The following is a 27495-nucleotide window of genomic DNA, read 5'->3' as shown; positions in this document are numbered from 1 at the left end:
TTTATATCCTTCCTGTAATGTAGTACCCAAAATGCACACAATACTCCAACTGCAACCTAACTATTGTCCCAACAAATGTCATCATTTCTACTATTAACTGGCTTTAGCAGGAAGGGAAACAGGACTTGATATGACCTTTACTGTAGGACCACCTGTTCCGTCAAATAAGAACATAAAAACTTCCCACCTGCACGAATCACAAATTTGATTGACTCAAATAGAACCCCCAAATCACTGAACTAAATAAAACATTTCAGCACTGATATGCCTTAAACCGTAAATGTATCTCACAAACACCTGTGTACAGCAGCAACAAATCGCTTATCGTAGCAGCTGCCTCACAAAGAAACTATTAAAGGCCCTTTTTGACATGTCTCTCTCCGTCGCATGGTGCTTGGAGACACCAGCTGGGATTTTCCATTCTGATGGACTCCTGTCACAGCACCAGGGGAGCTGGAGTCCTGACCACCCCTGGAGCTAGACGATTTTCCAGGGTCAGAGCGATTTATTGACCGCCCGCCTACGTCAAGAAGCCTTGGGGCGGGGCGGGAGTGTTAGCGACCTCAAATGACCACAGCAGAACATGGCCGCCAGCTCTGTGGCCTGGCCGCAAAGTTGGCAATTTTTAAAAAGACTTTTGCCCTCAATATCATAGAATCTCACAGCACAGAAGCAGGCCATTCGGCCCGTCGTGCCTGTGCCAGCTCTTTGAAAGAGCTTTCGAATTCGCCCCACTCTTTCCCCATAGCCCTGGAATCAATTGACCTGCCGTGTCCAAAGTTTCTATGGCCAGCATTGGATGGAATGGAGTCATTTAATCGAGGTCAGGCTGAGATGAGTTACTCCTTTTTTTGCAGGCCTCTCCTTCTGTCAAGAATGTTACAGCCTAAAAGTTTCATGGTGGCAAATATTTTAATGCATCCTATCAGTACACAGTGATTACTGACCCAAACACTGAGATTTGGGGGATGCAAGGCACAGTTGAGCTTTCTCAGTCAGAGTCCAGCCTTCATTTTGAAAGGGTTTTTGCCAGAACCAAGTTAGAGCAGCATCTCCCAGACTGAACATAACAAATATTACACACATGGGGGCCAATTTGATTTTGGGTGATAACGTAAAACAGGCGACATCGTATCAGCTGCCCGTTATACATCTCCTGATTTTTATTTCTATTAACTTGCATTGACTTCAACGAAAATGAAAATCGGAAGATGGCAGGGGCTCGGCGGGCCAAATGGCCTCCTTCTGTGCTGTAACTATTCTATGAGTCTATGATTCTAGGAAATGTTTAACAGCTGTTGATACGATATTGCCCGTTTTACACTATGTCCCAAAGCCAAAATTAACCTCCATGGTTTTGCACCTTTGTAAATACACAAATCTGAGGAAATAGATATTGGGAACAAGTTAATGAAGGAAATACTGGTGATTGCTTGGAGGAGGAGCGAGGGGGAGAAAAATCAGCACAAGGGCTGTAAATAAGGGCACCCCAAGTGTGGGGGGGGGAAAGAGTTCCTCTACCCATTAACAAAATGTTAAGTGTGTGAGTAAAGAACACCTTTACAGTTTCACTATAAACAGACATTCTACCCCGGCACGACTCAACCAGCAGAAGTAAGGCCAACAACGAACAGCCACTGGATACAATCCTGGTTCCCAGTCCTACCGCTTCACCAACAATAACCACTCACAACAAAACTGCGGTCGTCACCGCGGAGGTCATGGTTGCCCGATCAGAAAGAGCACGGCGTGATTAAAACCCATCGTTAAGACTCGCCATTTAAGAAGCAAATGTGGGCGTCTCTCCCTACCTGAGCCTTGCGATCCTGATTTCTGGAGAGTGGACGAGCTCTGAGCCTTGGTGACTGCCTGCACGGGCTGAGCAACGATGGACCCGCTGGCTCCACTCACCATGGCCTTCGCCACCCCCTGAGCCACAATCTGCTTCTGTCCAACGGCCCGGGCAATGGTGGTGCCCGGTTTGGCGACAATTATCTGACCGCCGCTCAGTGCCACCGCCTGCTTCACCACTGGCTGCAAGGCTGAACCCACCGGAATCCCAACTACCTGCAGCGAACAAAGGGCACTCTTAGTCACATAGAGCTGGCACCATTTACGCCCTCCAAACAAGTGTGGTGGAAATAACTAATAAATCCAATAGGGAATTCAGGAGAAACATCTTTATCCGGAGAGTGGTTAAAATATGGAACTCGCTGCCACATGGAGTAGTTGAGGCAAATAGCATAGATGCATATAAGGGGAAGCTAGGTAAACACATGAGGGAGAAAGGAATATAAGGATATGTTGATAGGATTAGATGAAGAGGGGGGCGAGGCAGCATAAACACCAGCACAGGCTAGTTGGGCTGAATGGGCGGTTTCTGTGCTGTAAATTCTATGAAATCTAGAACTCTCTACCCCCCTAAAAGGCAGTGGAAGCTGGGGCACAATTGAAGGTTTCAAGACTGAGACTGTTGGGTAAGGGTATGAAGGGGTATAGAGCAAAGGCGGGTAAATGGAGTTGAGGTGCAAATCAGCCGTGATCTAATTGAATGACGGAGCAGGCGCGAGGGGCTGAATAGCCTACACCTGTTCCTAAACCAATTGAGCCTGTTAGGCAATGGTAATTTTACACTAGATAGGTTATTTGAGCTAAATAGGGATGGGAATACTAGAAGGCATACATATAAATAACGAAAGCAAGTAGTTAGGTTAGAGATGGGGAGTATAACTAGTCACAGAGATTTCTTGATGTATCGATCGGATTACCGGTCCTTCAAAAAGGGAGCTGGACGAGCTCCTGAGAGTGGAAGACTACAAGTTATTAAGGTTGACGAGGGCTAGCTGTAATTACTGGTATGAGTTAATGCAGTCTCTTGGTGCGTTGCTTGATTGCTTTTGGGGTTGGAGAGGAATTTCCCGGATTTTTTCCCTAAATTGGACTTGGGATTTTTTTCCTGTTTTTGCCTCTCCCAGGAGATTGAGAAATTAGGGGAGAGGATCAGTGGTGTAAGTAACTGTACCATTTGTGGATTGGGTGGGGGGTCACAATGATGAACCATTCCTGCCCTTTCTCTTTGTTCATGTGCTTTAATATCCCCTAGGCTGACACTCCAGAGTATTACTGAGGGAGTGCTGCACTGTCAGAGGTGCCCTCTTTTAGATGAGACGTTAAACCGAAGCCCTGTCTTTTCTCTCAGGTGGACGTAAAAGATCCCATGGCATTATTTCAAAGAAGAGTGGTTGGTGTCCTGGTCAATATTTATCCCTCAGCCATCATCACTAAAACAGATTATCTGGTCATTATCACATTGCTGTTTGTGGGGGTACTATTGGGGTACTGGATCCACAGGTGCCAAGCAGCCTCTAGGGCCTTGCCTAAGTGGCTGTTCTTGATGTATAAGCCTGCAGTAAGTTTCAGCAGGCTAATTGACCATGGTGGGGGGGCATCAGAGCTGAGCCTGGTCTGATCCTCACCCGATGTCCTGTGAGTGCATTTTCCAGAGAGGGAGGTCACTGAATAGCGCTCAGGAGTAGGAATCCTGGCTGAAGAAATACGTACTGTGTAGTAGGTCACAATCAGGAGGGTCTTTTAACAATCCAACCACCAACAAATATAGTTGATGATAATTAAAACTCCAATAGTCTCCCCAGCCCCGAGCATCTTGTTTGGAAAAGAATAAAATGGGAGGGAGCAATTCCTGAACTTGGCAGTGTGAGGCCCCGAGTCACAGGAGAAGCCTGAAGGCTGCGTATTTATCCACATGCGCGCCTTGATTTTACGGGAAGCCTGTTTCAGAATTGTTCCCGTTTACAGGTGCCCCTTGTGTGGAGCGGTGTATTCCTCTTAGCTCAGCGCATGACACCTGATGCGTGGCATCAGCAGGGAAACCGCCTTTAAGGTGCCAGGGTTCCCCAGAGCGCTGAGCGTCAGTGATAGCGTCAATCAGACTGCTGTGATAACCTAGCTTCACTCTTGTGATGCCCGGCAGGCCTTCGCCGCAGCCTGCTCATCACTGCTCCATAAAGTCACGTCTGAGACCATACCTTAGTCTGGGTGGCTCCTGCTCCGAGGATGCTGCTGTGTTTCTGGGGAGAGACGGCAATCACCTGGCCACCTTTCACAGTCACAAACTGCTGCATGGCCTGCTGCGTTGGCATGGCCGTCACTCCCGGTTGCTGGGCCGCTGCTTCTCCTGGTTCCTGTTTGATGATGACCTACAAAGGACAACCAGAAATCCTCTATTTAATTGCACAGCGACAGCTCTCAGCAACAGAAGGCGAGGCACCTGTTTCAAGTATTGCTAATAAGCTTCCAATAAAGCCTGCCTGCTTTCCAGAGTATATCAATTTTAGGTCAATCACCTTCTCATCCACCCCAACATCAGTTATATCACCCCTCTCAAAGTGTCCAATGAACGGACAGTAGGTGTTCAGAGAAGACTGTAATGCTCAATATAATTTTATTGCACGAGCAATTCAACTCCTGTAGCTCAACTGTTTATGACTATCAGACTACTGGTTAAAGAAGAAAAAAAGAATTGCATTTATATAGCACCTTTTACATCCTCAGGATGTCCCCAAGTGCTTCACAGCCAATGAAATACTTTTGAAGTGTAGTCACTGTCGCTGTTTAGGCAAATGCTGAAGCCAATTTGCGTACAGCAAAGTCCCCCGAACAGTAATGAGATAAACAACCTACTATTTTGTTTCTGGTTGTCTTGGTTACAGATGAATGTTGGCCAGGGCACTGGGAGAACTCCCTGCTCTTCAAATAGTGACATGGGACCTTTGACATCTGCCTGAACGGACAAAGCCTCGGTTTAACATCTCGTCCAAAAGACAGCACTTCCGACAGTGCAACACTCAGTGCTCCACTGAAGTGTCAGCCTAGATTGTGTGCTCAGGTCTCTGGACTGGATTTGAAATCACAACCTTCTGACTCAGGGGCGAGAGTGCTACCACTGAGCCAAGGCTGACACCTGGCCTGTGCTTGTGTGTTAGGACTGACCATGCCCAGGGTAGTGAAGTTTAAATGCTTACTCCAATTCTTTTATATTTTATTTTAAACAGAAGGCACCAGAAAAATATGGAAATAGTGGAGCTGAGAAAAATGGCCTAAGTAAACAGCATGCCACTGTACATGTGAAACTGGGCAAAGGGACAGGGGAAAAAGGTGACATATGTGAAAAGACTTTGAAACAGTAAGTCCACACCTCCCATTAGTAAATAATAAGGATCATTTTCTGGCCGAGTGCGCATTATGGTGATGCACACCCCCTATTGTCCCATTGTTAAAGAATAAGCTAGTAATTACTCATTGTTCCATCAAAACAAATAACACAATCCAATAACACGTCAGCTGTGGTTCAGTGGGTAGCACTCTCGCCTCTGAGTCAGAAGGTTGTAGGTTCAAGCCCCACTCCAGAGACTTGGGCACATACTCTAGGTTGACACTCCAGTGCAGTGCTGAGGGTGTGCTGCACTGTCGGAGGTGCTGACTTTCGGATGAGACATTAAACCGAGGCCCCGTCTGTTCTCTCAGGTGGACGTAAAAGATCCCATGACACTATTTCGAAGAAGATTGGTCGGTGTCCTGGCCAATATTTATCCCTCAATCATCATCGCCAAAACAGATTATCTGGTCATTGTCACATTGCTGTTTGTAGGAGCTTGCTGTGCGCAAATTGGCTAAGAATCTGGCAGCTCTGGAGACCAAGAAAGTTAGAAATGGGATAAATTTGATGACAAAAGAAAATCCCAAGAAACCCTCCACGACTGCCAACTGCTGTTATTTCTGGGTATGTGCACAAAAAGGAAAAATTAAAAGAAAACTGCAGCAACATCAGGCCCATACTAACAGGTGACTTTAGTTACCCAAAGATAGACTGGGATGAGAGTAATGTAGGTGGCAAAGAAGAGAGATTTCTACAATGTGCTTTCTAGATCAGTAGGTTTTTAATTCAACGTGGAAGGAGGCAGCACTGGATCTAGGTCTAGGAAATTGTGGGGTCAATAGATAATGTAAGCAATAAAGTGGGGTAAGTAGATAATGTAAGGATTACATAGTACATAGAAGTTACAGCACAGTAACAGGTTATTCGGCCCAACAGGTCCATGACAGTGTTTATGCTCCACACGTGCCTCCTCCCATCCTTCTCCATCTAACCCCATCAATGTATCCTTCTATTCCTTTCTCCCTCATGTGTTTATCTAGACTCCCCTTAAATGCATCTATGCTAGTCACCTCAACTACTCCTTGTGGTAGCGAGTTCCACATTCTAACCACTCTCTGGGTAAAGAATTCCCTATTGGATTTATTACTGACTATCTTATATTTATGGCCTGTAGTTCTGGTCTCCCCGGCAAGTGGAAACATCTTCTCTAAGTCTACCCTATCAAACCCTTTCATAATCTTAAAGACCTCTATCGGGTCTTTATTCTAGACCCAGTCTGTTTTTACTGATGGTATAAACTCTTAGTTCTGATACCAACCTGGTAAATATTTTTGCACCTTCTCCATTGCCTCTATATCCATTTTATAATATGGAGACAAACTGTTCACAGTACTCCAATTGTGGTCTAACAAGGTTCTATACAAGTTTGACATAACTTCTCTGCTTTTCTATTCTATCCCTCTAGAAATGAACCCCAGTGCTTTGTTTGCTTTTTTATGCCTTATTAACCTGCATCGCTACTTTTAGTGATTTGTGTATCTGCTCCCCCCCAGTATCCCTCTGCTCCTCTATCCCACTTAGAGAGTTATTTTCCAAGGAGTATGTGGCCTCCTTTTTCTTCCTGCCAAAATGTACCACCTCACACTTCTCGATATTGAAGTTCATTTGCCAATTACACGCCCATTCTTCACGTTTATTAATGTCTTCCTGTATTAAGTCGCAGTCCTGCTCTGTATTAGCTATACCCCTCTCCCCCCACCCCCTAAGGGTTGGGGAACATCTAGCGAATGAAGTGGAGCATGTAGGTAATGTAAGGGTGGGGGAGCATCTAGGAAACAACAACCATAACACAATTAGGTTTGATATCAAAATTGAAAGAAGGAACAAAGATAAAACCTGCAGCAGTTCAAAGAGAACCCCCAGCACCACCTTGAAAGACCTGCATTTATATAGCGCCTTTCACGACCACCGGACGTCCCAAAGCACTTTACAGCCAATGAAGTACATTTTTTTAAGTGTAGTCACTGCTGTAATGTAGGAAACGCGGCAGTCAATTTGCACACAGCAAGCTCCCACATCAAAATTTGCAGACGACAGAAAAATAGGGACTGTGTTAACTGGGAAGAAGACTGTAAGTGACTTCAGGAGGACTTAGACAGGTTAGTGAATTGGACAGAATATGTCAGATAAATTTTGACGTGGGGAACGAGGATCCCTATGAAATCAAATCTGGTGGTGGGGCAGATGGGAATACCATAAGGGGAAAGTACTTCCTATGGAAACAAAAAACAAACTGGCCCAGACGATGTAATGGCCCATCACTGATGTAATGTTGCTAGTCGCTGAGGGCGATAAACTCAGTGCTTTGTGTTTATCAGGTTGGCTTTCCATGACGTGGGCCCCCATTGCTACTAAACTCCACCACAAGATGGAGCTCTCACACTTCCAGCTGTACAACAGCCTCCACGTGGCTTTCATTCTGACTCGTTTTCAAAATATAAACATGCATGTTAACCCTTGAAGTGTCAGATCTCCTGCCCATCTACAAAAGGAGATCAAGCTTTGCTCAGACACAGTTAGGGGACCAGTTGCTAAAGTGCTGGATCAGTAATTTCCGTGGGAGTTTCCAATCTCCCACCGTAACATCGGTGGGAATCCTGGAGAAATGTGCGTAAATACTATGGTTTATTGCTGTTTCTCTGAGATTTCCGTGGATCTTACACTGAGGTTACAGCGGGATACAGGGAATCTCGACAGGAATTCTAACCGATGTTTCTGCCACTCTGTCTTGTACTTCGCCTCGTCAGGCGTGAAAGTGTCAGCTTGGCTCAGAGGTAGCATTCTCGCCTCTGCGTCAGAAGGTCGTGGCTTCAAGCCTCACTCCAGAGACTTGAGCATATAATCCAGGCTGACACTCTAGTGCAGTACTGAGGCAGAGCTGCAGTGTTGCAGGTGCCGTCCTTCGGATGAGATGATAAACCGAGGCCCGTCTGCCCTCTCAGGTGGACATATTTCAAAGAAGAGCTGGGGAATTCTCCCCCGTATCCTGGCCAACATCACTAAAACAAATGATCTGGTCATTTATCTCATTGCTGTTTGTGGGAGCTTGCTGTGTGCAAATTGGCTGCCACATTTCCTACATTACAACCGTGGCTACTTCAAAAAATTACTTAATTGGATGTCCTGAGGTTTTGACAGGCGCTATATAAATGCAAGTTCTTTCTTCACCGTGTTTACACAGGAGGGTCTGTGTGTACGTAGGAACACAGGAGTGGGCCGTTCAGCCCCTAGAGCCTGTTCCGCCATTCAATCAGATCATTGCTGATCTGTACCTCAACTCCATTTACCCCCTTTGATTCATATCCCTTGATACCCTCACCTAACAAAAATCTTATTGTTCTCAGTCTTGAAAATTCCAATTGTTCAGGCATCCACAGCCTATTGTGGGGCGAGAATTCCAGATTTCCACTACCCTTTGTGTGAAAAAGTGCTTCCTGATATCACTCCGAAATGACCTGGCTCTAATTTTAAGACCGTGCCCCTTTGTTTTGGAAGTGCCCTGAAGTGATAAAAAGCAGGGCTGTGTTATGTGCTGAAGGCTTAAAGTTTCAACCTCTTGACTCAGAGGAGAGATGGTAGCAGCTGAGCCGAGCTGGCAGTTCATTGAACCAGAAACTGGATAGCACTGAGACAGTCGGCACGCCTACACATTGTTATAATGACAGTTCTTGGATCCGACATTTAAGGTGCAGTCTGTTTACATCAAATGTTGAGTTGTCATTGGAGTTCAGAATCGCTCATGGCTTTGTGATCTAAGTGTGCTGCTGCTTCGCTACGCACACCCGCCCGCACACTGTTCTATATACAGGAGTGCTGTACCTTTCAGTTCTCAGTAACTAAAGCATTCTTCACGTGTCTTTGTGGGTAAATGCCTCGGCCCAGTATGGCGCTAAGACACAGGCAAGAAGGCCCCAGGCTCAACGCCCAGTCTGTAGCTGATCTCAACCAGAGCAGCACTGCAATTGGCCACTGGGCCTAGGGAGGTGAAAGATCAGCTACTGTTCCCAGTCCTGATCACTAACAAGTGCCTCTTGCTTGAAAGTGTGCACATAGATGTCTGGTGAGGAGAGGTTCCGGCTCGACTGTGATACCCCTTGTTGTTGGATAACCCACTCACTGACATTCACTATCCAGACTCACTTAGGTGAGGTGCTGAAGAGCGCCCGGCACCTGGAAACGACACTCAGAAAGATGATGCATTTAAGGGGAAGCTAGATAAGTACACTCACATTTATATTGCGCCCCATCACGTTGGAACCTCTTAAAAGTGTGTCACACGGTGATTTCATTTTGAATTGCAGTGATTGTTGTTAAGTGGGCAAATGAGGCAGGACCTGGCTGTCCTTGTACATGAATCACTGAAAGTTAACAAGCAATTAGGAAAGCAAATGGTACGTTGGCCTTTATTACAAGAGGATTGAGTATAAGAGTAAAGACGTCTTACTGCAAGTATATAGGGCCCTGGTGAGACCACACCTGGAGTATTGTCTACAGTTTTGGTCTCCTTACCTAAGGAAGGATATACTTGCCATGGAGGGAGTGCAACAAAGGTTCACCAGACTGGTTCCTGGGATGGCGGGATTATCCTATGAGGAGAGATTCAGTAGACTAGGCCTATATTCTCTAGAGTTTAGAAGAATGAGAAATTATCTCACTGAAACATTGATGTTTCCCCTGGCTAGGGAGTCTAGAACACGGGGTCACAGTCTCAGAATAAGGCGTTGGCCATTGAGGACTGAGATGAGAAGAAATTTCTTCACTCAGAGGGTGGTGAATCTTTGGAATTCTCTACCCCAGAGGGCTGTGGAGGCTCAGTCGTTGAGTATATTCAAGACAGAGATCAATAGATTTTTGAATATTAAGGGAATCAAGGGATATGGGGATAGCGCAGGAAAGTGGAGATGAGGTAGAAGATTAGCCATGATCTTATTGAATGGTGAAGCAGGCTCGAAGGGCCAAATGGCCGACTCCTGCTCGTATTTCTTATGTTCTTATGAACGATTCACACAAACAGCAATGAAATGAATGATGAGTAAATCTGTTCCTGTTGCTGTTGGTTGAGCGATGAATGTTGGCCGAGAGACCGGGGAACATTCCCCATTTCTTCGAATAGGTTTTTTTTTGCCGCGGGATCTTTAACATCTATTGGAAGAGTTCAGATCGGCCTCAGTTTTAATGTCTTATCCCAAGGACGGCACATTGGGCAATGCAGCATTCCCTCGACACTGCTCTATCTTATAAAGGGCCGCCCGCCTGAAACAGGCAGGTGTTTCGGCCGCCCTGTGGAAAGACCCTGTGAAAGTGGCAGCGGCGGGATTGTTGGGGTTAACCGGGTGGTATGTTTACCGACCCCATTCTGAGGCTGTTACCGCTGATTTCGGCCAGTTAACATTGACCACATTGTGTGGCGGGCAAAGTTCTTTTCCAATGTCACTAAACCAGGTTACAGTTCACTAAGGTTAAGGATCCAGAATATCAGGTTTGCTGAAGAATGTGCAGTGTTTTACAAATGACTGAAGCCTCCTACTGAGTTCTGAGAAAAGGCCCAGATTTGAAACATGAACCTGTTTTCTACTTTTACAAATACTGACAGATCTGTTGTGTATTCCGTTTTTATTTTATCTCAAAATCACTGCAGTGCCCTGAAAAACTCATCACCCTGAACACCACTGCAAGCCATCCAGTCACCCCAAGAACCACTGGACTCCCATCCAGCCACTGCATCATACCACACTGAGGTTTTCACTACCTCAAGCACCAATGCACTCCCATCTAACAACAACAATAACATGCATTTCGATATCGCCGTTAAACTAGGCACTTCACAGGAGCGTTATCAGACAAAACCTGACACCGAGCGGAATAAAGAGATATTAGGACAGGTGACCAAAAGAATTGTTCAAAGAGGTAGGTTTTAAGGAGCGTCTTAAAGGAGGAGAGGTAGAGAGGTTTAGGGAGGGAATTCCAGAGCTTAGGGCCTCAGCAGCTGAAGGCACGGCCGCCAATGGTGGAGTGATAAAAGTCGGGGTTGCGCAAGTGGGCAGAATTGGAGGAGCGCAGAGTTGTAGGGCTGGAGGAGGTTACAGAGATAGGGAGGGGGTGAGGCCATGGAGGGACTTGAAAATAAGGATGAGAATTTTAAAACTGAAGCGTGGCCGGACCGGGAGCCAAAGTAGGTCAGTGAGTACAGGGGCGATGGGCTCTCACCCCAAACACCACAGCACCTACTGCCCCTCCCACTATGTTCCTAGCACCACTGCACTGCCATGGATCATATTGTTCTCTTCCTAGTCAGCTCTGCACTAGGCATGAAGTGGTCACAGACGGAAAATCAGGTTTCTATTACAGCATGCACATTCATTCCCCAGCTCAAACAATCCAGTCAACAGAGAGGCCAACCACAAAAGGCCAGTATTCAGGTGGGTGGCATCAATTAATTCTGGGCAGCTGTTATGTGAATGGGATGACTGTTTTATTGATAAGTTACTGTGCAGCAGTGGAGGGCTGGGGTCAGCCTCATGCAAAGACAAGGCCAAACCAAGGTCACAAATTCTCAACACCAAGTATCTTTATAGAGTTTTTAACTATTTAGTACTTGGCATTATCCGAGTGTTTAAATGAGTGACCAGCAAATTTTGAAACTTGAACATAAATATTGGAGACGGTTATAGCCTTGCATAATGTCTGGCTTAGCCCTATCTCTAGGCTTGCGACAGGTGGTGAGAGAACCAACACGAGGGAAAAACCTACCTGACCTCGTCCTCACCAATCTACCTGTCGCAGATGCATCTGTCCATGACAGCATTGGTAGCAGTGACCACCGCACAGTCATTATGGAGAAGAAGTGCCGTCTTCACACTGGGACATCCTCTCTTGTGTTGTGTGGCACTACCACCGTGCTAAATGGGATAGATTCAGAACAGATCTAGCAGCTCAAAACTGGGCATCCATGAGGCGCTGTGGGCCATCAGCAGCAGCAGAATTGTATTCCACCACAATCTGTAACCCCATGGCCCAGCAGCAAGAAAGGTCACTTTTCTAAGGTATGCCAGTCAAGAGCTGCTGTTAGTAAGAAAGGCCACTTTTCTAAGGTATACCGGTCGAGAGCTCCTGTTAGTTTTGCAGCTACTATCTATAAAACTGCTCCTTCCCCAAGAGCCACTACTAAGGTTACAGCTGCAATCTATAAAACTGCTCCTCCCCCAAGAACCACTACTAAGGTTACAGCTGTCAAGGGTAAACCTGCCCCTCCTCCCATCACAGCTGTTTTCCCCCAAAGTCTGTCCCATGCAGCCACGAAGGTTTCGGTAAATGGACACATTTTGAGTGCACTAATCGACTCATGCAGCTCTGACAGCTTCATTAGTGAGTGGGCTGTCAGTAAGTTAAAACTGCGTATTTACCCCTCGGACAGGGAAATTGCAATGGCTCTGACGACACTGACCACCAATTCTTCTGGCTTTTGTCTTGTCGACCTTATTCTCAATGGCCGCACTTATTTCTCCACCCGGCTCGGGCTGCTCAAGAACCTATGCAGTGATGTGCTCCTGGGACAGGATTTCCAGAAACAACACAAAAGACTCACTTTCGAGTTTGGAGGGTCAAAGCCGGAGCTTACTATTTCCAAAGTACCGTTTTGTGCGCTTTCGGCGGCTTCACTCAATGAGCCCTCCTTGTTTGCCAATCTTTCCCCCCAATGTAAGCCCATAGTCACTAAATCACGACGTTTCAGCCAAGATGATCGATCCTTTATCAAGGCAGAAGTCTCTCGCCTTCTAGCTGACGGTATCATTGAGCCATGTTCATCTTCCTGGCGGGCTCAAGTCGTCGTTGTCAAAAATCCTCTGAAGCAACACAAGAAAAGTCTTTGCATCGATTACTCGCAAACTATTAACCAGTATACTGACCTGCATGCCTACCCACTACCATGCATCGATGACATGGTCAATAACCTTGCTAACTACAAGGTATTTTCAACCTTTGATTTAAAGAGCGCATATCATCAAGTACCGTTAAAGGACTCTAAAGTATACAGCCTTTGAGGCCAATGGTCGGCTTTACCAGTTTTGTCGCCTTCCATTTGGGGTCACCAATGGGGTGGCCGTCGTTCAACGGGCAATGGATAGCCTAGTCAAACAGGAGAACTTAACGGACACTTTTCCATATCTGGATAATATCACCATTGCTGGTCATGGCCAGAAGGAGCATGGTGCCAACCTCCAGAAATGTTTTGATGTTCTCTGTCGTCGCAACTTAACCTTAAATGAGTCCAAATCTGTGAAATCAGTCAACATCCTTGGCTACTGGGTGGGCAACGGGGTCATCAAACCGGATCCAGAGTGACTTTGTCCGCTTCAGGAGCTCCCTCCCCCTATGAATCTCGGCTCTCTTCGTCGGGCACTTGGCATGTTCGCCTATTATGCGAAATGGATACCCCACTTCTCCGACAAGATCCAGCCCCTGCTTCACGCAAAGTCATTTCCATTGGAGGCAACGGCTATTTCAGCTTTCAACCTCCTCAAGCGACAACTGGAAAAAACCACGCTTCGTTCCATTGATGAAAATCTTCCTTTCATGGTCGAGTGCGATGCATCGGATGTGGCGATCTCTGCTACCTTGAATCAAGGTGGTCGACCCGTTGCATTTCTGTCCAGAGCAGGCCAGAGGCTGGGAATTCTGCGGCGAGTGTCTCACCTCCTGACTCCCCAAAGCCTTTCCACCATCTACAAGGCACAAGTCAGGAGTGTGATGGAATACTCTTCACTTGCCTGGATGACTGCAGCTCCAACAACACTCAAGAAGCTCGACACCATTCAGGATAAAGCAGCCCGCTTGATTGGTACTCCATCCACCTCCAACATTCACTCCCTCCACCACCGGCGCACTGTGGCGGCAGTGTGTACCATCTACAAGATGCACTGCAGCAACTCGCCAAAGCTCCTTCAACAGCACCTTCCAAACCCGCGACCTCTACCACTTAGAAGGACAAGGGCAGCAGACGCATGGGAACATCACCACCTACAAGTTCCCCTCCAAGCCACACACCATCCTGACTTGGACCTGTATCGCCGTTCCTTCACTGTCGCTGGGCCAAAATCCTGGAACTCCCTTCCTAACAGCATTATGGGTGTACCTACGCCATATGGACTGCAGCGGTTCCAGGCGGCGGCTCACCACCATCTTCTCAAGGGCAATTAGGGATGGGCACTAAATGCAGGCCTAGCCAGCCAGCGACGCCCACATCCCATCAATAAAAAAAAAAGAACTTTGCAGGGTAGCGAGCTCCATTATCTTCCTGTCGAGAAGGAGGCTATGGCCATCATAGAAGCTATACGTAAATGGAGTCATTTTCTCGCTCGTCGCCATTTCACACTTATAACCGATCAGCGCTCCGTGGCCTTTATGCTGGATAACCGGAAACGCACTGAGATCAAGAATAACAAAATACATCTCTGGAGGATGGAATTGGCCGCCTTTGGATACACCATACATTATCGACCCGGCAAAGAGAATGTGGCCCCGGATACCCTGACGTGGGCATTCTGCTCTTCTATGTCAACTTCGACTCTTGCGGATCTTCATACTGACTTATGCCATCCTGGCGTTACCCGTATGTTGCACTTTGTGCGATCTAAAAATCTCCCATTTTCTACGGAAGATGTGAAAAGAACATGCTCCTCCTGTAGAATTTGTGCGGAATTAAAACCGCAATTCTTCCGTCCATCGGATGGCGCGCTCATACACGCTATGCAGCGACTCAGCATTGACTTTAAAGGGCCATTGCCTTCCTCAACGTGAAACACCTACTTACTGACTATGGTGGACGAATAATCACGCTTTCCCTTTGCTTGTGTCCCAATATGTTTACTTCCAGCGATCAAATGCCTTGATCAAGTCTTTTCCCTTTGCGGTACGGCCAATTTCATCCACTCTAATCGGGGTCCCTCCTTCATGTCAAGCGAACTCAAAAGTTATCTCTCCCAACGGGGAATCGCCACAAGTAAAACGACACTGTACCATCCCATCGGTAACGGACAGGTTGAGAGATACGTTATCATTTGGAACGCTGTTCGTCTTGCGCTGAGGTCACGCAACCTACCAGACCAGCAGTGGGAAACTATGCTCCCTGACGTGTTGCATTCCATCAGGTCTCTCCTTTCTACGTCTACCAATGTCACACCTCACGAGCGATTCTTCAGCTTCCAGCGTTGCTCCACCCATGGGACGTCTCTACTGTCATGGTTGGCAGCACCCGGCCCCGTGCTGCTCCGAAGATTCGTCCGGTCGTCTAAAAACGATCCTCTCGTCGACGGGGTAGAACTCACGGACGTCAACTCCACGTACGCGCACGTGCATTACCCTGATGGCCAGGAGTCCACCGTTTCGCTCCAGGACCTGGCTCCCTGTCCAGCCGGTTCCACGGACCCAACTGATAGAGGGACCCACGGGGATGATGCCGACACTCTGCGCTCCCCCAAAGATGATGCCCTACCTGGGACATCGAGAGGTCTGCCAGCTGCCCCACCGGATCCACTCGGGGAGCCGAGCGCTCCCCGTGGGATGGCCACCCGAGGCCAGGACGCCGGTCAATCCCCGGCTATCAAACAGGATGAAGCCAGTTCTGCGCCTGTGAGGACCTGCACCCGGAGTCACGATCTCTCCAACCTCCCTCGGGTCGATCAGAGCAACACGGGCCCTGTCGATCCACCGGTATGGATCAAGCGGTCCAGGGACCAAGACACGGTCCGGGGAGACGTGCCTTCTAGCCATAAACAAAAATCTAAAAGACTGAGGCTATTCGTGGTCCACCTAATCTGTTAAGAGGAAGTCGTCGGACTTCCAAATCATTTAGGCAGGAAGAATGTTATAAATTTCATCATCATCAAGAAACTACTCATGAAATAACACTGGACGGCCAGCTGGTGGCGCCGTCTGTGGTAAACCACTGTTTGTATTCCTGTTTGTCCTGTTTGTATTCCACTGTGTACATGCCTGGACATGCCTCGGCTGACTCCTCCCACAGGTCCTAGTATAAAGGTGACTGCTCCCCAGCCCTTAGTATCATGGACCGGTCGACCACGCGAGGCAGACCTCCATTCTGTTGTTAATAAAAGCCTTTAGTTACTCTTCTAACTCTCAGTCTTTTATGAGTAATTGATAGCGCATCAATTTTATTAACAACATTTTTATAATGGAGAAGATCCTCACACCAGCATGCCTGGACTTAGATCATCGGGAGGCGGACTCATCCACCAAGTTTACTCACTGGCTTAAGTGTTTCGAAAAATTCCTGACCGCCTCCGAAGCAATCAAATCGGACGAGGACAAACTGGATGTCCTGACCTCCAAAGTGAACCACCGAGTGTACTCGGTCATCCAAGACGCGACCTCGTACGTGGACGCTATCAAGCTCCTCAAGGACCAGTACACGCGCCCAGTGAACGAAGTGTACGCCAGGCACCTCCTGGGGAGTCGTAAACAACAACCTGGGGAATCGACCGTGGAATACCTTCAGGCACTGTCTGTGCTTGGCCGGGCCTGTGGTTGTAAGGATGTAAAGGCCACCGTGTACACAGAGGAACTTATCCGGGACGCTTTCGTTGGATGCAGCCTACCAGGGCATGGATGCCTACTCCTCTGCACCGTGGACGCCGCGGGGAATGACAGCCTGGGACACGGTAGGACCGCCTCATAGCGCCGTGCCACCCCAGCCACACCCCAACAACGGCCCAACTACTGCAGCAGTGTCCCAAGGCCAGACAGCAGTGCCTCAAGGCCAGAAATGCTACTTCTGTGGCCAGGCAAAACACCCCAGAGCGCGCTGCCCGGCGAAAAACGCGATCTGCTCGGGCTGCGGGAAGAAGGGACACTACGCTAGCGTCTGCAGGGCCAAAGCCACCCCGAACCCCAGCAGCGCCGCGTGTGGGCCATGCGGGCCGCCACCTTGGACCTCCCCGGCCATGTGCGAATCACCGGTACAGCAGCCATTTTGGACGCCTCCAGCCACATGGGGATCATGGACGCCGCCATCTTGGACGACAGCCGGGACGCAGCAGGCCCCCGACACCGCCTCATCTGATACCCGCAGCGACACACCGACCCCTACGCTGGCATCCGTTACACTGGACCAAGCGAGACCGCACCAACTGGCCAGTTCCACAATGGACATTAAGGTAAATGGTCACGATACAATCTGCCTTTTTGACTCTGGGAGCACGGAGAGCTTCATCCACCCCGACACGGTGCGGCGTTGCTCTCTCCCAGTCCTGCCTGCGCAACAGCGGATTTCTATGGCCTCCGAGTCCCAGTCGGCGGACATCGGCGGCTACTGCGTGGTGACACTCGTAGTAGACGGGACCGTGTACGATCATTTTAAACTTCTGGTCCTGCCTGACCTCTGCGCTGCCGTCCTGCTGGGGTTAGATTTTCAGTGCCACCTTAAAAGTGTTACGATGGCGTACGGTGGACCCCTACCCCCACTCACAGTCCGCAGCCAGCAGCTTCCAAACTGCCCGCCGCGCACCAGGTGCAACCTCTCCACACTCAGAGTCACCCCCCCCCAACTGTTTGCTAACCTCACCCCCGACTGTAAGCCCATCGCCACAAAGAGCAGGCGATACAGTGCCGGGGACAGGGTTTTCATTAAAACCGAAGTGGAGCGGCTCCTGAAAGAAGGGATTATTGAGGGCAGCACCAGCCCCTGGCGAGCCCAGGTTGTGGTCGTTAAGACCGGCGAGAAGCAGCGCCTGGTCATCGACTACAGCCAGACAATAAATCGCTACACCCTGCTGGACGCCTACCCACTCCCCCGTATAGCTGATATGGTCAACCAGATCGCGCAGTACCGCGTCTTCTCGACCATTGACCTGAAATCAGCGTACCACCAGCTCCCCATCCGCCCTGAGGACCGCCAGTACACTGCCTTTGAGGCAAACGGCCGCCTCTATCACTTCCTTAGGGTTCCCTTTGGCGTCACCAACGGGGTCTCCGTCTTCCAAAGGGAGATGGACCGGATGGTAGATCAAAATGCGTTGCAGGCCACTTTCCCATATCTGGACAATGTGACCATCTGCGGCCGTGACTTGCAGGACCATGACGCAAACCTCGAAAAATTCCTCCGCACCGCCCAACTCCTAAACCTGACATATAACAAGGAGAAGTGCATATTCCGCACAAACCGCCTCGCCATCCTTGGCTGTGTTGTGGAACACGGAGTCATCGGCCCCGACCCCGACCGGATGCGTCCCCTTATGGAACTTCCACTGCCCCACTGCCTCAAGGCCCTGAAGAGGTGCCTAGGGTTTTTCTCCTATTACGCCCAGTGGGTCCCCTACTATGCGGACAAGGCCCGTCCGCTGATCAAGTCCACCTCTTTTCCCTTGACGGCAGAGGCCCGCTTAGCCTTCCACCGTATCAAGGAGGACATTGCCAAAGCCACCATGCATGCAGTGGACGAATCCATCCCCTTCCAGGTGGAAAGCGACGCGTCTGACTTTGCCCTGGCCGCTACCCTCAATCAGGCGGGGAGACCCGTGGCCTTCTTTTCACGAACCCTCCAAGGCCCGGAGACCAGACACTCCGCTGTTGAGAAGGAGGCCCAGGCGATTGTGGAGGCTGTGCGTCATTGGAGGCACTACCTGGCCGGAAAACGATTTACCCTGCTCACTGACCAGCGTTCAGTTGCTTTTATGTTTAACAACAAGCAGAGGGGCAAAATCAAAAATGACAAGATCTTGAGGTGGAGAATCGAACTTTCCACCTACAACTACGAGATCTTGTACCGGCCCGGGAAGCTAAATGAACCCCCGGATGCGCTATCGCGTGGCACCTGCGCCAGCGCACAGATCGATAGACTGCGGGCCCTCCACAATGACCTCTGTCACCCGGGGGTCACCAGGTTCTTCCACTTCATCAAGGCCCGCAACCTGCCTTACTCTATTGAGGAGGTCAGGACCATGACCAGGAACTGCCAAGTCTGCGCTGAGTGCAAACCGCACTTTTATAGACCAGACAGGGCCCACCTGATAAAAGCCACTCGCCCCTTCGAGCGCCTGAGCGTCGATTTTAAAGGGCCTCTCCCCTCCTCCGACCGCAATGTGTACTTCCTCAATATTATTGATGAGTACTCCCGTTTCCCGTTCGCCTTCCCCTGCCCGGACATGACCAGTGCCACGGTCATTAAATGTCTGAACAACCTCTTCACCCTGTTCGGCTTCCCCAGCTATATCCATAGCGACCGGGGCACATCGTTTATGAGCGACGAACTCCGTCAGTACCTGCTAACTAGGGGTATTGCCACAAGCAGGACCACCAGTTACAACCCCCGGGGGAACGGACAGGTGGAAAGAGAAAATGCGACAGTTTGGAAGGCCGTCCTGCTAGCCTTAAAGTCTAGGGGCCTTCCAACCTCCCGCTGGCAGGATGTGCTCCCCGATGCGCTCCACTCTATTCGGTCACTGCTCTGCACTGCCACTAACGCCACCCCTCGAGAAAATGTTTGTCTTCCCAAGGAAGTCCACATCGGGGACATCGCTACCGCCATGGCTGACGTCCCCAGGGCCGGTCCTACTGAGAAGACACGTGAGGACCCATAAAACGGACCCCCTGGTCGAGAGGGTCGACCTCCATAAAACGGACCCCCTGGTCGAGAGGGTCGACCTCCTCCACGCCAACCCCCAGTATGCTTACATCGCATACCCGGACGGGCAGGAGGACACAGTCTCCATAAGAGACCTTGCACCCTCGGGGGCCGCAGTAACCCACTACCCACTACCACCCCCCCCCACGATCCGATATCCAGCCCCAGCAGACGGCAGGCCTGGGCCCCGCGACCCGCTCGACATCTACGAGGACGACACGCCTGTGCCACAGCCTACGCTGGACTCGACGCCGGAAACTTCACTACCCCTGCCGTCGCCACGCAGATCACAGCGGCAGACAAGACCTCCGGAGAGACTCCAATACACTAACTTTTAATACACTTCACCCCGCCGGACTCAATTTTAAACAAGGGGTGAATGTGGTAAACCACTGTTTGTATTCCTGTTTGTCCTGTTTGTATTCCACTGTGTACATGCCTGGACATGCCTCGGCTGACTCCTCCCACAGGTCCTAGTATAAAGGTGACTGCTCCCCAGCCCTTAGTATCATGGACCGGTCGACCACGTGAGGCAGACCTCCATTCTGTTGTTAATAAAAGCCTTTAGTTACTCTTCTAACTCTCAGTCTTTTATGAGTAATTGATAGCGCATCACCGTCCAAGGAGTATAAATACTCGGGCATGGGCCCAGCTTTCCAGGGACATTTTGTAAGACAAGGGACTAGTGAAGTACAACTAGACCTCCATGTTCTGAAACAAGTTGATTAAAGCCTTGCTTTATGCTCAAACCAAGTGCGTAGTGAGTTTTATTACATCAGGAGGTATGGGAGGAGAACTTAGAACAGAACCCACCACTTAGGCAAGTTTGAAAAAAATGAAAGCTGCCACCCCGTAGGACATGGGCCAATTTTCTTCTGCCAAAATGGCCCATGAGCGCTCGGTCCTGGGGCACTAACCTGAGGCATTCCCCTCCCACTCACCCCCCCACCCCCGGGACATGGATGGGCAGCTCCCGTCTGAAGGAGGGGGGAGCGTTTAAAATGGTACATCACTGACACGGAATCAACATCAAACCGCCTGCCCCCACCCCCGTCAGCTTCAACCTGGCGGCTGTCCCAGAAAAGGATCGCACGTAGAGAGTGGGCGCTAGAGGTTGTTAACGGCCCCTTCATCTCGCAGCACCTGAAAAGGGTGAACAGGAGTTGGCCATTCAGCCCCTTGAGCTTGTTCCACCAATCAATTAGATCACGACTGATCTGTACATCGACCCCATTCACCAAACTTTAACTCACAGCCCTTGATATCCTGACCTACCAAAATCTATCGATCTGGGCAGGGGTGAAGGCTATCTGGTTGCTGCTTTGGCAGAAGCCAGAAGCTGTTGACGAGTGACAGAGCAGCCCAGCGCTCTATCTGATGCCTGCCCATGGAGGTACTGCTGCATGAGTGGTTACAAAGAGGTTGGTCCCATTGGCCAATCAAGGACACCATCTCCAATAGGTTAACAAAGAAAAAGACTTGCATTTCTATAGCGTCTTTCACAACCTTAGGACATCCCAAAGCGCTTTACAGCCAATGCAATACTTTTGAAGTGCAGTCACTGTAATGTAGGAAATGCAGCAGCCAATTTGCGCACAGCAAGCGCCCACAAGCAGCAATATGATAATGACCAGATAATCTGCTTTAGGTGTTGATTGGGGGATAAATATTGGCCAGGACACTGGGAGAACTCCCCTGCTCTTCTTCAAAATAGTACCGTGGGATCTTTTACATCCACCTGAGGAAGGAGACGGGACCTCGGTTTAATGTCTCATCTGAAAGACGGCACCTCCGACAGCATAGCACTCCCTCAGCACTGCACTGGAGTGTCAGCCTGGATTATGTGCTCATGTCTCTGGAGTGAAACTGCAACTCACAACCTTCTAACTCAGAGGCGAAAGGGCTACCTACTGAGCCACGGCTGACACTGCCTGGACGGAGGTGGAGGCAAGTTGGAGGCCGCACCGGACTGTTAATGTCATTGAGTGGAGCAGCTCTACGCTGCAATGTTATCTGTAGGTGTCCCTGTGGCAGATCTGAATCAGGTCAGCTCTCTGCTGACCTCACAGCCGTTGCCAAGTACGGGCGACAATGCCTGCTGACCAGAAGGAGCGGTAGTGGAGCAGGATAAAAGCAGCAGCAGCGAGGAGGCCCGAGACCAGAAGGAGCTGGAGTGGAGCAAGGTAAAAGCGGCGGCAGCGAGGAGGCCCGAGACAAGAAGGAGCGGTAGTGGAGCAGGATAAAAGCAGCGGCAGCGAGGAGGGCCGAGACAAGGAGGAGTTGGAGTGGAGCAGGATAAAAGCAGCGGCAGCGAGGAGGGCCGAGACAAGGAGGAGCTGGAGTGGAGCAGGATAAAAGCAGCGGCAGCGAGGAGGCCCGAGACAAGAAGGAGCGGTAGTGGAGCAGGATAAAAGCAGCGGCAGCGAGGAGGGCCGAGACAAGGAGGAGTTGGAGTGGAGCAGGATAAAAGCAGCGGCAGCGAGGAAACAGAGAACCACTAGCGAAAACAACAACAAAAGCAACTACTGCAAAACAGCTATAGCAACGTCACAGCCAGGGAAGGAGCTGATTGGCGAGTAGTTGGTAATTGTTTCTAGTTAATAGTTTACAAGTAAAGGCATGGCAGGGCAGCTCAGTCCTGTGGAATGTGCATCCTGTGCCATGTGGGAAGTCCTGGACGCTTCTCGTGGCCTGGATGACCACGTGTGCGGGAAGTGTTGCCAGCTACAGCAGCTCGAGCTTGAGTTTTGGAGCTTGAGCTTGAGCTGCGGCTGGAGTCACTGCAGTGCATCCGTGAGGCTGAGAACTTTGTGGATAGCACATTTCAGGAGGTGGTTACCCCGCAGCTTAAGAGTGTGCAGGCAGAGAGGGAATGGGTGACTGCCAGTCAGAAGAGGAGGACCAAGCAGGTAGGGTAGAAATCCCAAGTGCATCTCACTCGCTAACCGGTTGACAGTTCTGAATACTGGTGGGGGCGATGGTTCCTCTGGGGAGTGCAGCCAGAGCCAAGTCCACGGCACCATGGGTGGCTCAGCTGCACAGGAGGGGAAGAAGAGTGGAAGAGCAATAGTCATAGGGGATTCGATAGTTAGGGGAGCAGACAGGCGTTTCTGCGGCCGCAGATATCATTCCAGGATGGTATGTTACCTCCCTGGTGCCAGGGTCAAGGATGTCACTGAGCAGCTGCAGGACATTCTGAGGGGGGAGGGTGAACAGCCAGATGTCGTGGTCCATATCGGTACCAACGACATAGATAGAAAGAGGGATGAGGTCCTGCAGGCAGATTTTAGGGAGCTAGGAATGAGATTAACAAGCAGGACCCAAAGGTAGTAATCTCCGGATTACTCCGGGTGCCATGTGCTAGTGAGTACAGAAATAGGAGGATAAAGCAGATGAATGCGTGGCTGGAGAGATGGTGCAGGAGGGAGGGCTTTCAATTCCTGAGGCATTGGGACCATTTCTGGGGAAGGTTGGACCTGTACAAGCCAGATGGGTTGTACCTCAACAGGACCGGGACCAATATCCTCGCGGGGGGGGGGGGGGGGGGGGAGGGGGGTGCTGCTAGTGCTGTTCGGGAGGGTTTAAACTAGCTTGGCAGGGGGATGGGAAGCCGAGAGTCGATTCAGAACGGAGAGAAGCAAAGCTGGAAATGGAAGGCAGAAAATTAGTAAGTGAGTTTGGAAGGCAGAGGAAACAAAGGCTAGAAAACAGACAAAAGGGGAGCTTGGCAGTGCTAAGTGGTATATACTTCAACACAAGGGGTCTAGGGAATAAAGCAGATGAGCTGAGGGCACAGATAGACACGTGGGAGTATGATATTATAGCTATTATTACTGAGACATGGCTGAAAGCAGGGCAGGAATGGCAGCTCAACATTCCTGGTTACAGGGTTTTCAGATGAGATAGAGAGGGGGATAAAAAAGGAGGGGGTCGTAATATTGATTAAAGAAACAATTACAGCTGTGAGAGGGATAATATCTTAGAAGGATCATCCAATGAGGCCATATGGGTTGAACTGAAAAACAAAAAAGGGGCAATCACACTGCTGGGAGTGTACTATAGACCCCCAAACAGTTAGAGGGAGATAGATGAGCAAACATGTAGGCAAATTTCTGAGACATGCAAAAATAGGGCAGTAATAGCAGGGGATTTCAACTTCCCTAATAATAACTGGGATAAAATTAGTGTGAAAGGTTTAGGGGAAGCAGAATTCTTAAAATGCATTCAGGATAACTTTTTTAGCCAGTACATAGCAAGCGCAACAAGAGAGGGCACGATTCTGGACCTGGTTTTAGGGAATGAAGCTGGGCAGGTGGAAAGGGTATCAGTGGGAGAGTATTTTGGTGGTAGTGATCATAATTCAGTTAGATTTAGGATAGTTATGGAAAAGGACAAAGATAGGCCAGGAATAAAAGATCTCAATTGGGGAAAAGCTAATTTTACTAAGCTGAGATGTGATTTAGCCAAAGTGGACTGGAGACAGAAATTTGAAGGTAAATCAATGTCAGAGCAATGGGAGGCATTCCAGGAGGAGATAGTGAGGGTTCAGAGCAAGTATGTTCCCTTAAAGAAAAATGATGGGACTAACAAATCTGGAGCTCCCTCTGGATGTCAAGGGGCATACAGGGTAGGATAAAGAAAAAAAGGGAAGCTTATGACAGATACAGAGGGCTCAATACTGCAGAAACCCTGGAGTATAAAAAGTGCAAGGGTGAAATTAAAAAGGAAATTAGGAAAGCAATGAAAAAATATTGGCAAGTAAAATCAAGGAAAACCCAAAGATGTTTTATAAATACATTAAAAGCAAGAGGATAACTAAAGTAAGAGTAGGGCCTATTAGGGAACATAAAGGTAACCTGTGTGTGGAGGCGGAAGACCTGGATATGGTTCTTAATGAATACTTTGCGTCTGTTTTGACAAAAGAGAAGGACGATGCAGACATTGCAATCAGTGAGGAGGAGTGTGAAATATTAGATGAAATAAACAGTGAAAGAGGAAGTATTAAGGAGTTTAGTATCTTTGAAAGTGGATAAATCTCCAGGCCCGGATGAAATGTATCCCAGACTGTTAAGAGAAGTAAGAGAGGAAATAGCAGAGGCTCTGACCATCATTTTCCAATCCTCTCTGGCTACAGGTGTGGTGCCAGAGGCCTGGAGGACTGCTAACGTGGTACCGTTGTTTAAAAAGGGAGAAAGGGATAGTTATTACAGGCCAGTCAACCTAACCTTGGTGGTGGGAAAATTATTGGAAAAAATTCTGAGGGACAGGATAAATATTCATTTAGAAAAACATGAATTAATCAGGGACAGTCAGCTTGGATTTGTTAAGGGAAGGTCGTGTCTGACTAACTTAATTGAATTTTTTGAGGAGGTAACAAGGTGGGTCGATGGGTGTAGTGCATTTGATGTAGTCGCTATAGATTTTAGCAAGGCTTTTGATAAGGTCCCGCATGGCAGACTGGTCACGAAAGTAAAAGCCCATGGGATCCAAGGCAAAGTGGCAACTTGAATCTAAAATTGGCTCAGAGGCAGGAAACAAAGGGTGATGGTGGAACTGTGTTTTTGTGACTGGAAGGTGGTTTCCAGTGGGGTTCCGCAGGGCTCAGTACTTTGCTTTTTGTGGTATATATCAATGATTTGGACTTAAATGTAGGAAGTATGCTTAAGAAGTTTGCAGATGATACAAAAATTGGCCGTGTGGTTGCTGTAGACTGCAGGAAGATATCAATGGTCATGTGGGCAGAACAGTGACAGATGGTATTCGATCTGGAGAAGTGTGAGGTAATGCATTTTGGGAGGGCTAAAAAAGGCAAGGGAATACACAATAAATGGTAGGACACTGAGAAGTGCAGAGGATCAGAGGGACCTTGGAGAGCGTGTCCACAGATCCCTGAAGGTAGCAGGACAGGTAGATAAGGTGGTTAAGAAGGCATACGGGATACTTGCCTTTATTAGCCAAGGCATAGAATATAAGAGCAGGGACATTATGCTTGAACTGTATGAAACACTAGTTAGGCCACAGCTAGAATACTGCATGCAGTTCTGGTCACCACATTACAGGATGGATGTACTTGCACTAGAGAGGGTGTGGAGGAGATTTACAAGGATGTTGCCTGGGCTGGGGAATTTTAGCTATGAGGAAAGACTGGATAGGCTGGGGTTGTTTTCTTTGGAACAGAGGAGGATGAGGGGAGACTTAATTGAGGTGTATAAAATTATGAGGGGCCTAGATAGAGTGGATAGGAAGGACCTATTTCCCTTAGCAGAAGAGTCAACAACCAGGGGACATAGATTTAAAGTAATTGGTCGGAGGTTTAGAGGGGAGTTGAGGAGAAATCTTTTCACCCAGAGGGTGGTGGGGGTCTGGAACTCACTGCCTGAAAGGGTGGTAGAGGCAGAAACCCTCATCACATTTAAAAAGTACTTGGATATGCACTTGAAGTGCCGTAACCTACAGGGCTATGGACCAAGTGCTGGAAAGTGGGATTAGGGTGGATAGCTCTTTGTCAGCCGGCATGGACAAGATGGGCCGAATGGCCTCCTTCTGTGCTGTAAATTTCTATGATATGGCTGGTGGCATCCTGGCAGATGGGGACAATCAGGCTCTGCTGGCAGCTGAGCAACCCTGGTACACCTTCATTCATGCACTACCTCTGAAAGAATGATAAACAGTGATTGCGGTGCATCTGAAGAACCGTCCAGCATAAAGGTTGGTCCGTCTCTGTGCCAGCTACCGAACTTGTGATATGGAGGCCTCACCGCACACTGGTCCTCTGCCAAACAGAGACAGGTGGACTTCTGTCTGTAGATATGTGTTCGAGGGCATCCCCCCCATGGCTTAGCATGGAACACCTCTTCCATTGGTCTTCATTTCCCACCTCCCAGAGGCTTAGAAATGCAGCCATTCCCATTGGGAAACCATCTGTTGCACTGATGGAGCTGTAGGGGTGAAAAGGAGCAACAAAGCAACTACCACGAGGGTTCACGGAGGCCCAAGTGGCAGCAGGCAAAATTCATACAGAAACGGCCTTAAAGTAGTTCATTTAATCTTCTGAATTTGTCCTTTAGCTGAACCTTTGCTTGATGCTCATCCCCCAGAAACTCTGAACACCCATTATATGCGCGATTGCCACCTTGATCTGTCCTGGGCTAGAAGCCGGAATAAGACCAGGACGTTGTTGTGACTTAATTTGAATATCTTAAATGATGCCTCAGCCCATCTGTTACTGAAACCCTCATCCATGCCTATGTTACCTCTAGACTCGACTATTCCGATGCTCTCCTGGAAAGCCACCCACCTTCCACCCTCTGTAAACTTGAGCTCATCCAAAACTCTGGTGCCCGTAATCTAACTCACACCAAGTCCCGTTCACCCATCTTCTTCTTCTTAGGCAGTCCCTCGGAACCGAGGATGACTTGCTTCCACATTAAAAATGAGTTCTCGGGTGACTGATGAGTCCAATGCGGGACCTACAGTCTCTGTCACAGGTGGGGCAGACGGTGGTTGAAGGGGCAGGTGGGTGAGGTGCTTGGGTTGATGTGCGCTCCTTGCGCTTGGCTTCCGCTTGCTCCTGGTGAAGAGACTTGAGGTGTTCGGCGCCTTCCTGGATGCTTCTCCTCCA

At 49.0% G+C, this 27495-nt stretch overlaps 1 protein-coding gene across 3 annotated transcripts in view; it reads right to left on the bottom strand.

Annotated features, from left to right (window-relative positions):
• Positions 1-1704: 1704 nt before the first annotated feature.
• The window catches only part of yeats2 (YEATS domain containing 2), a 186798-nt gene continuing 161007 nt past the window's right edge, over positions 1705-27495 (bottom strand). For all 3 annotated transcript variants that reach the window (XM_085990719.1, XM_085990721.1, XM_085990720.1), the window contains 2 exons: positions 4047-4217; positions 1705-2067 (listed from right to left, as the gene is read on the bottom strand). In XM_085990719.1, the coding sequence (XP_085846845.1) occupies positions 1720-2067; positions 4047-4217 (519 nt within the window). In that variant the 3' untranslated portion in view covers positions 1705-1719. The remainder of the gene's footprint in view (positions 2068-4046; positions 4218-27495) is intronic.

The sequence above is a fragment of the Somniosus microcephalus genome, chromosome 6 (genome assembly GCF_052327205.1).
Source record: "Somniosus microcephalus isolate GS21.2 chromosome 6, FLI_Smic_1.0, whole genome shotgun sequence".
Taxonomy (NCBI): domain Eukaryota; kingdom Metazoa; phylum Chordata; class Chondrichthyes; order Squaliformes; family Somniosidae; genus Somniosus; species Somniosus microcephalus.
The sequence above is the reverse complement of the archived record's forward strand: the minus strand, read 5'-3'. Positions and strand labels throughout refer to the sequence as shown.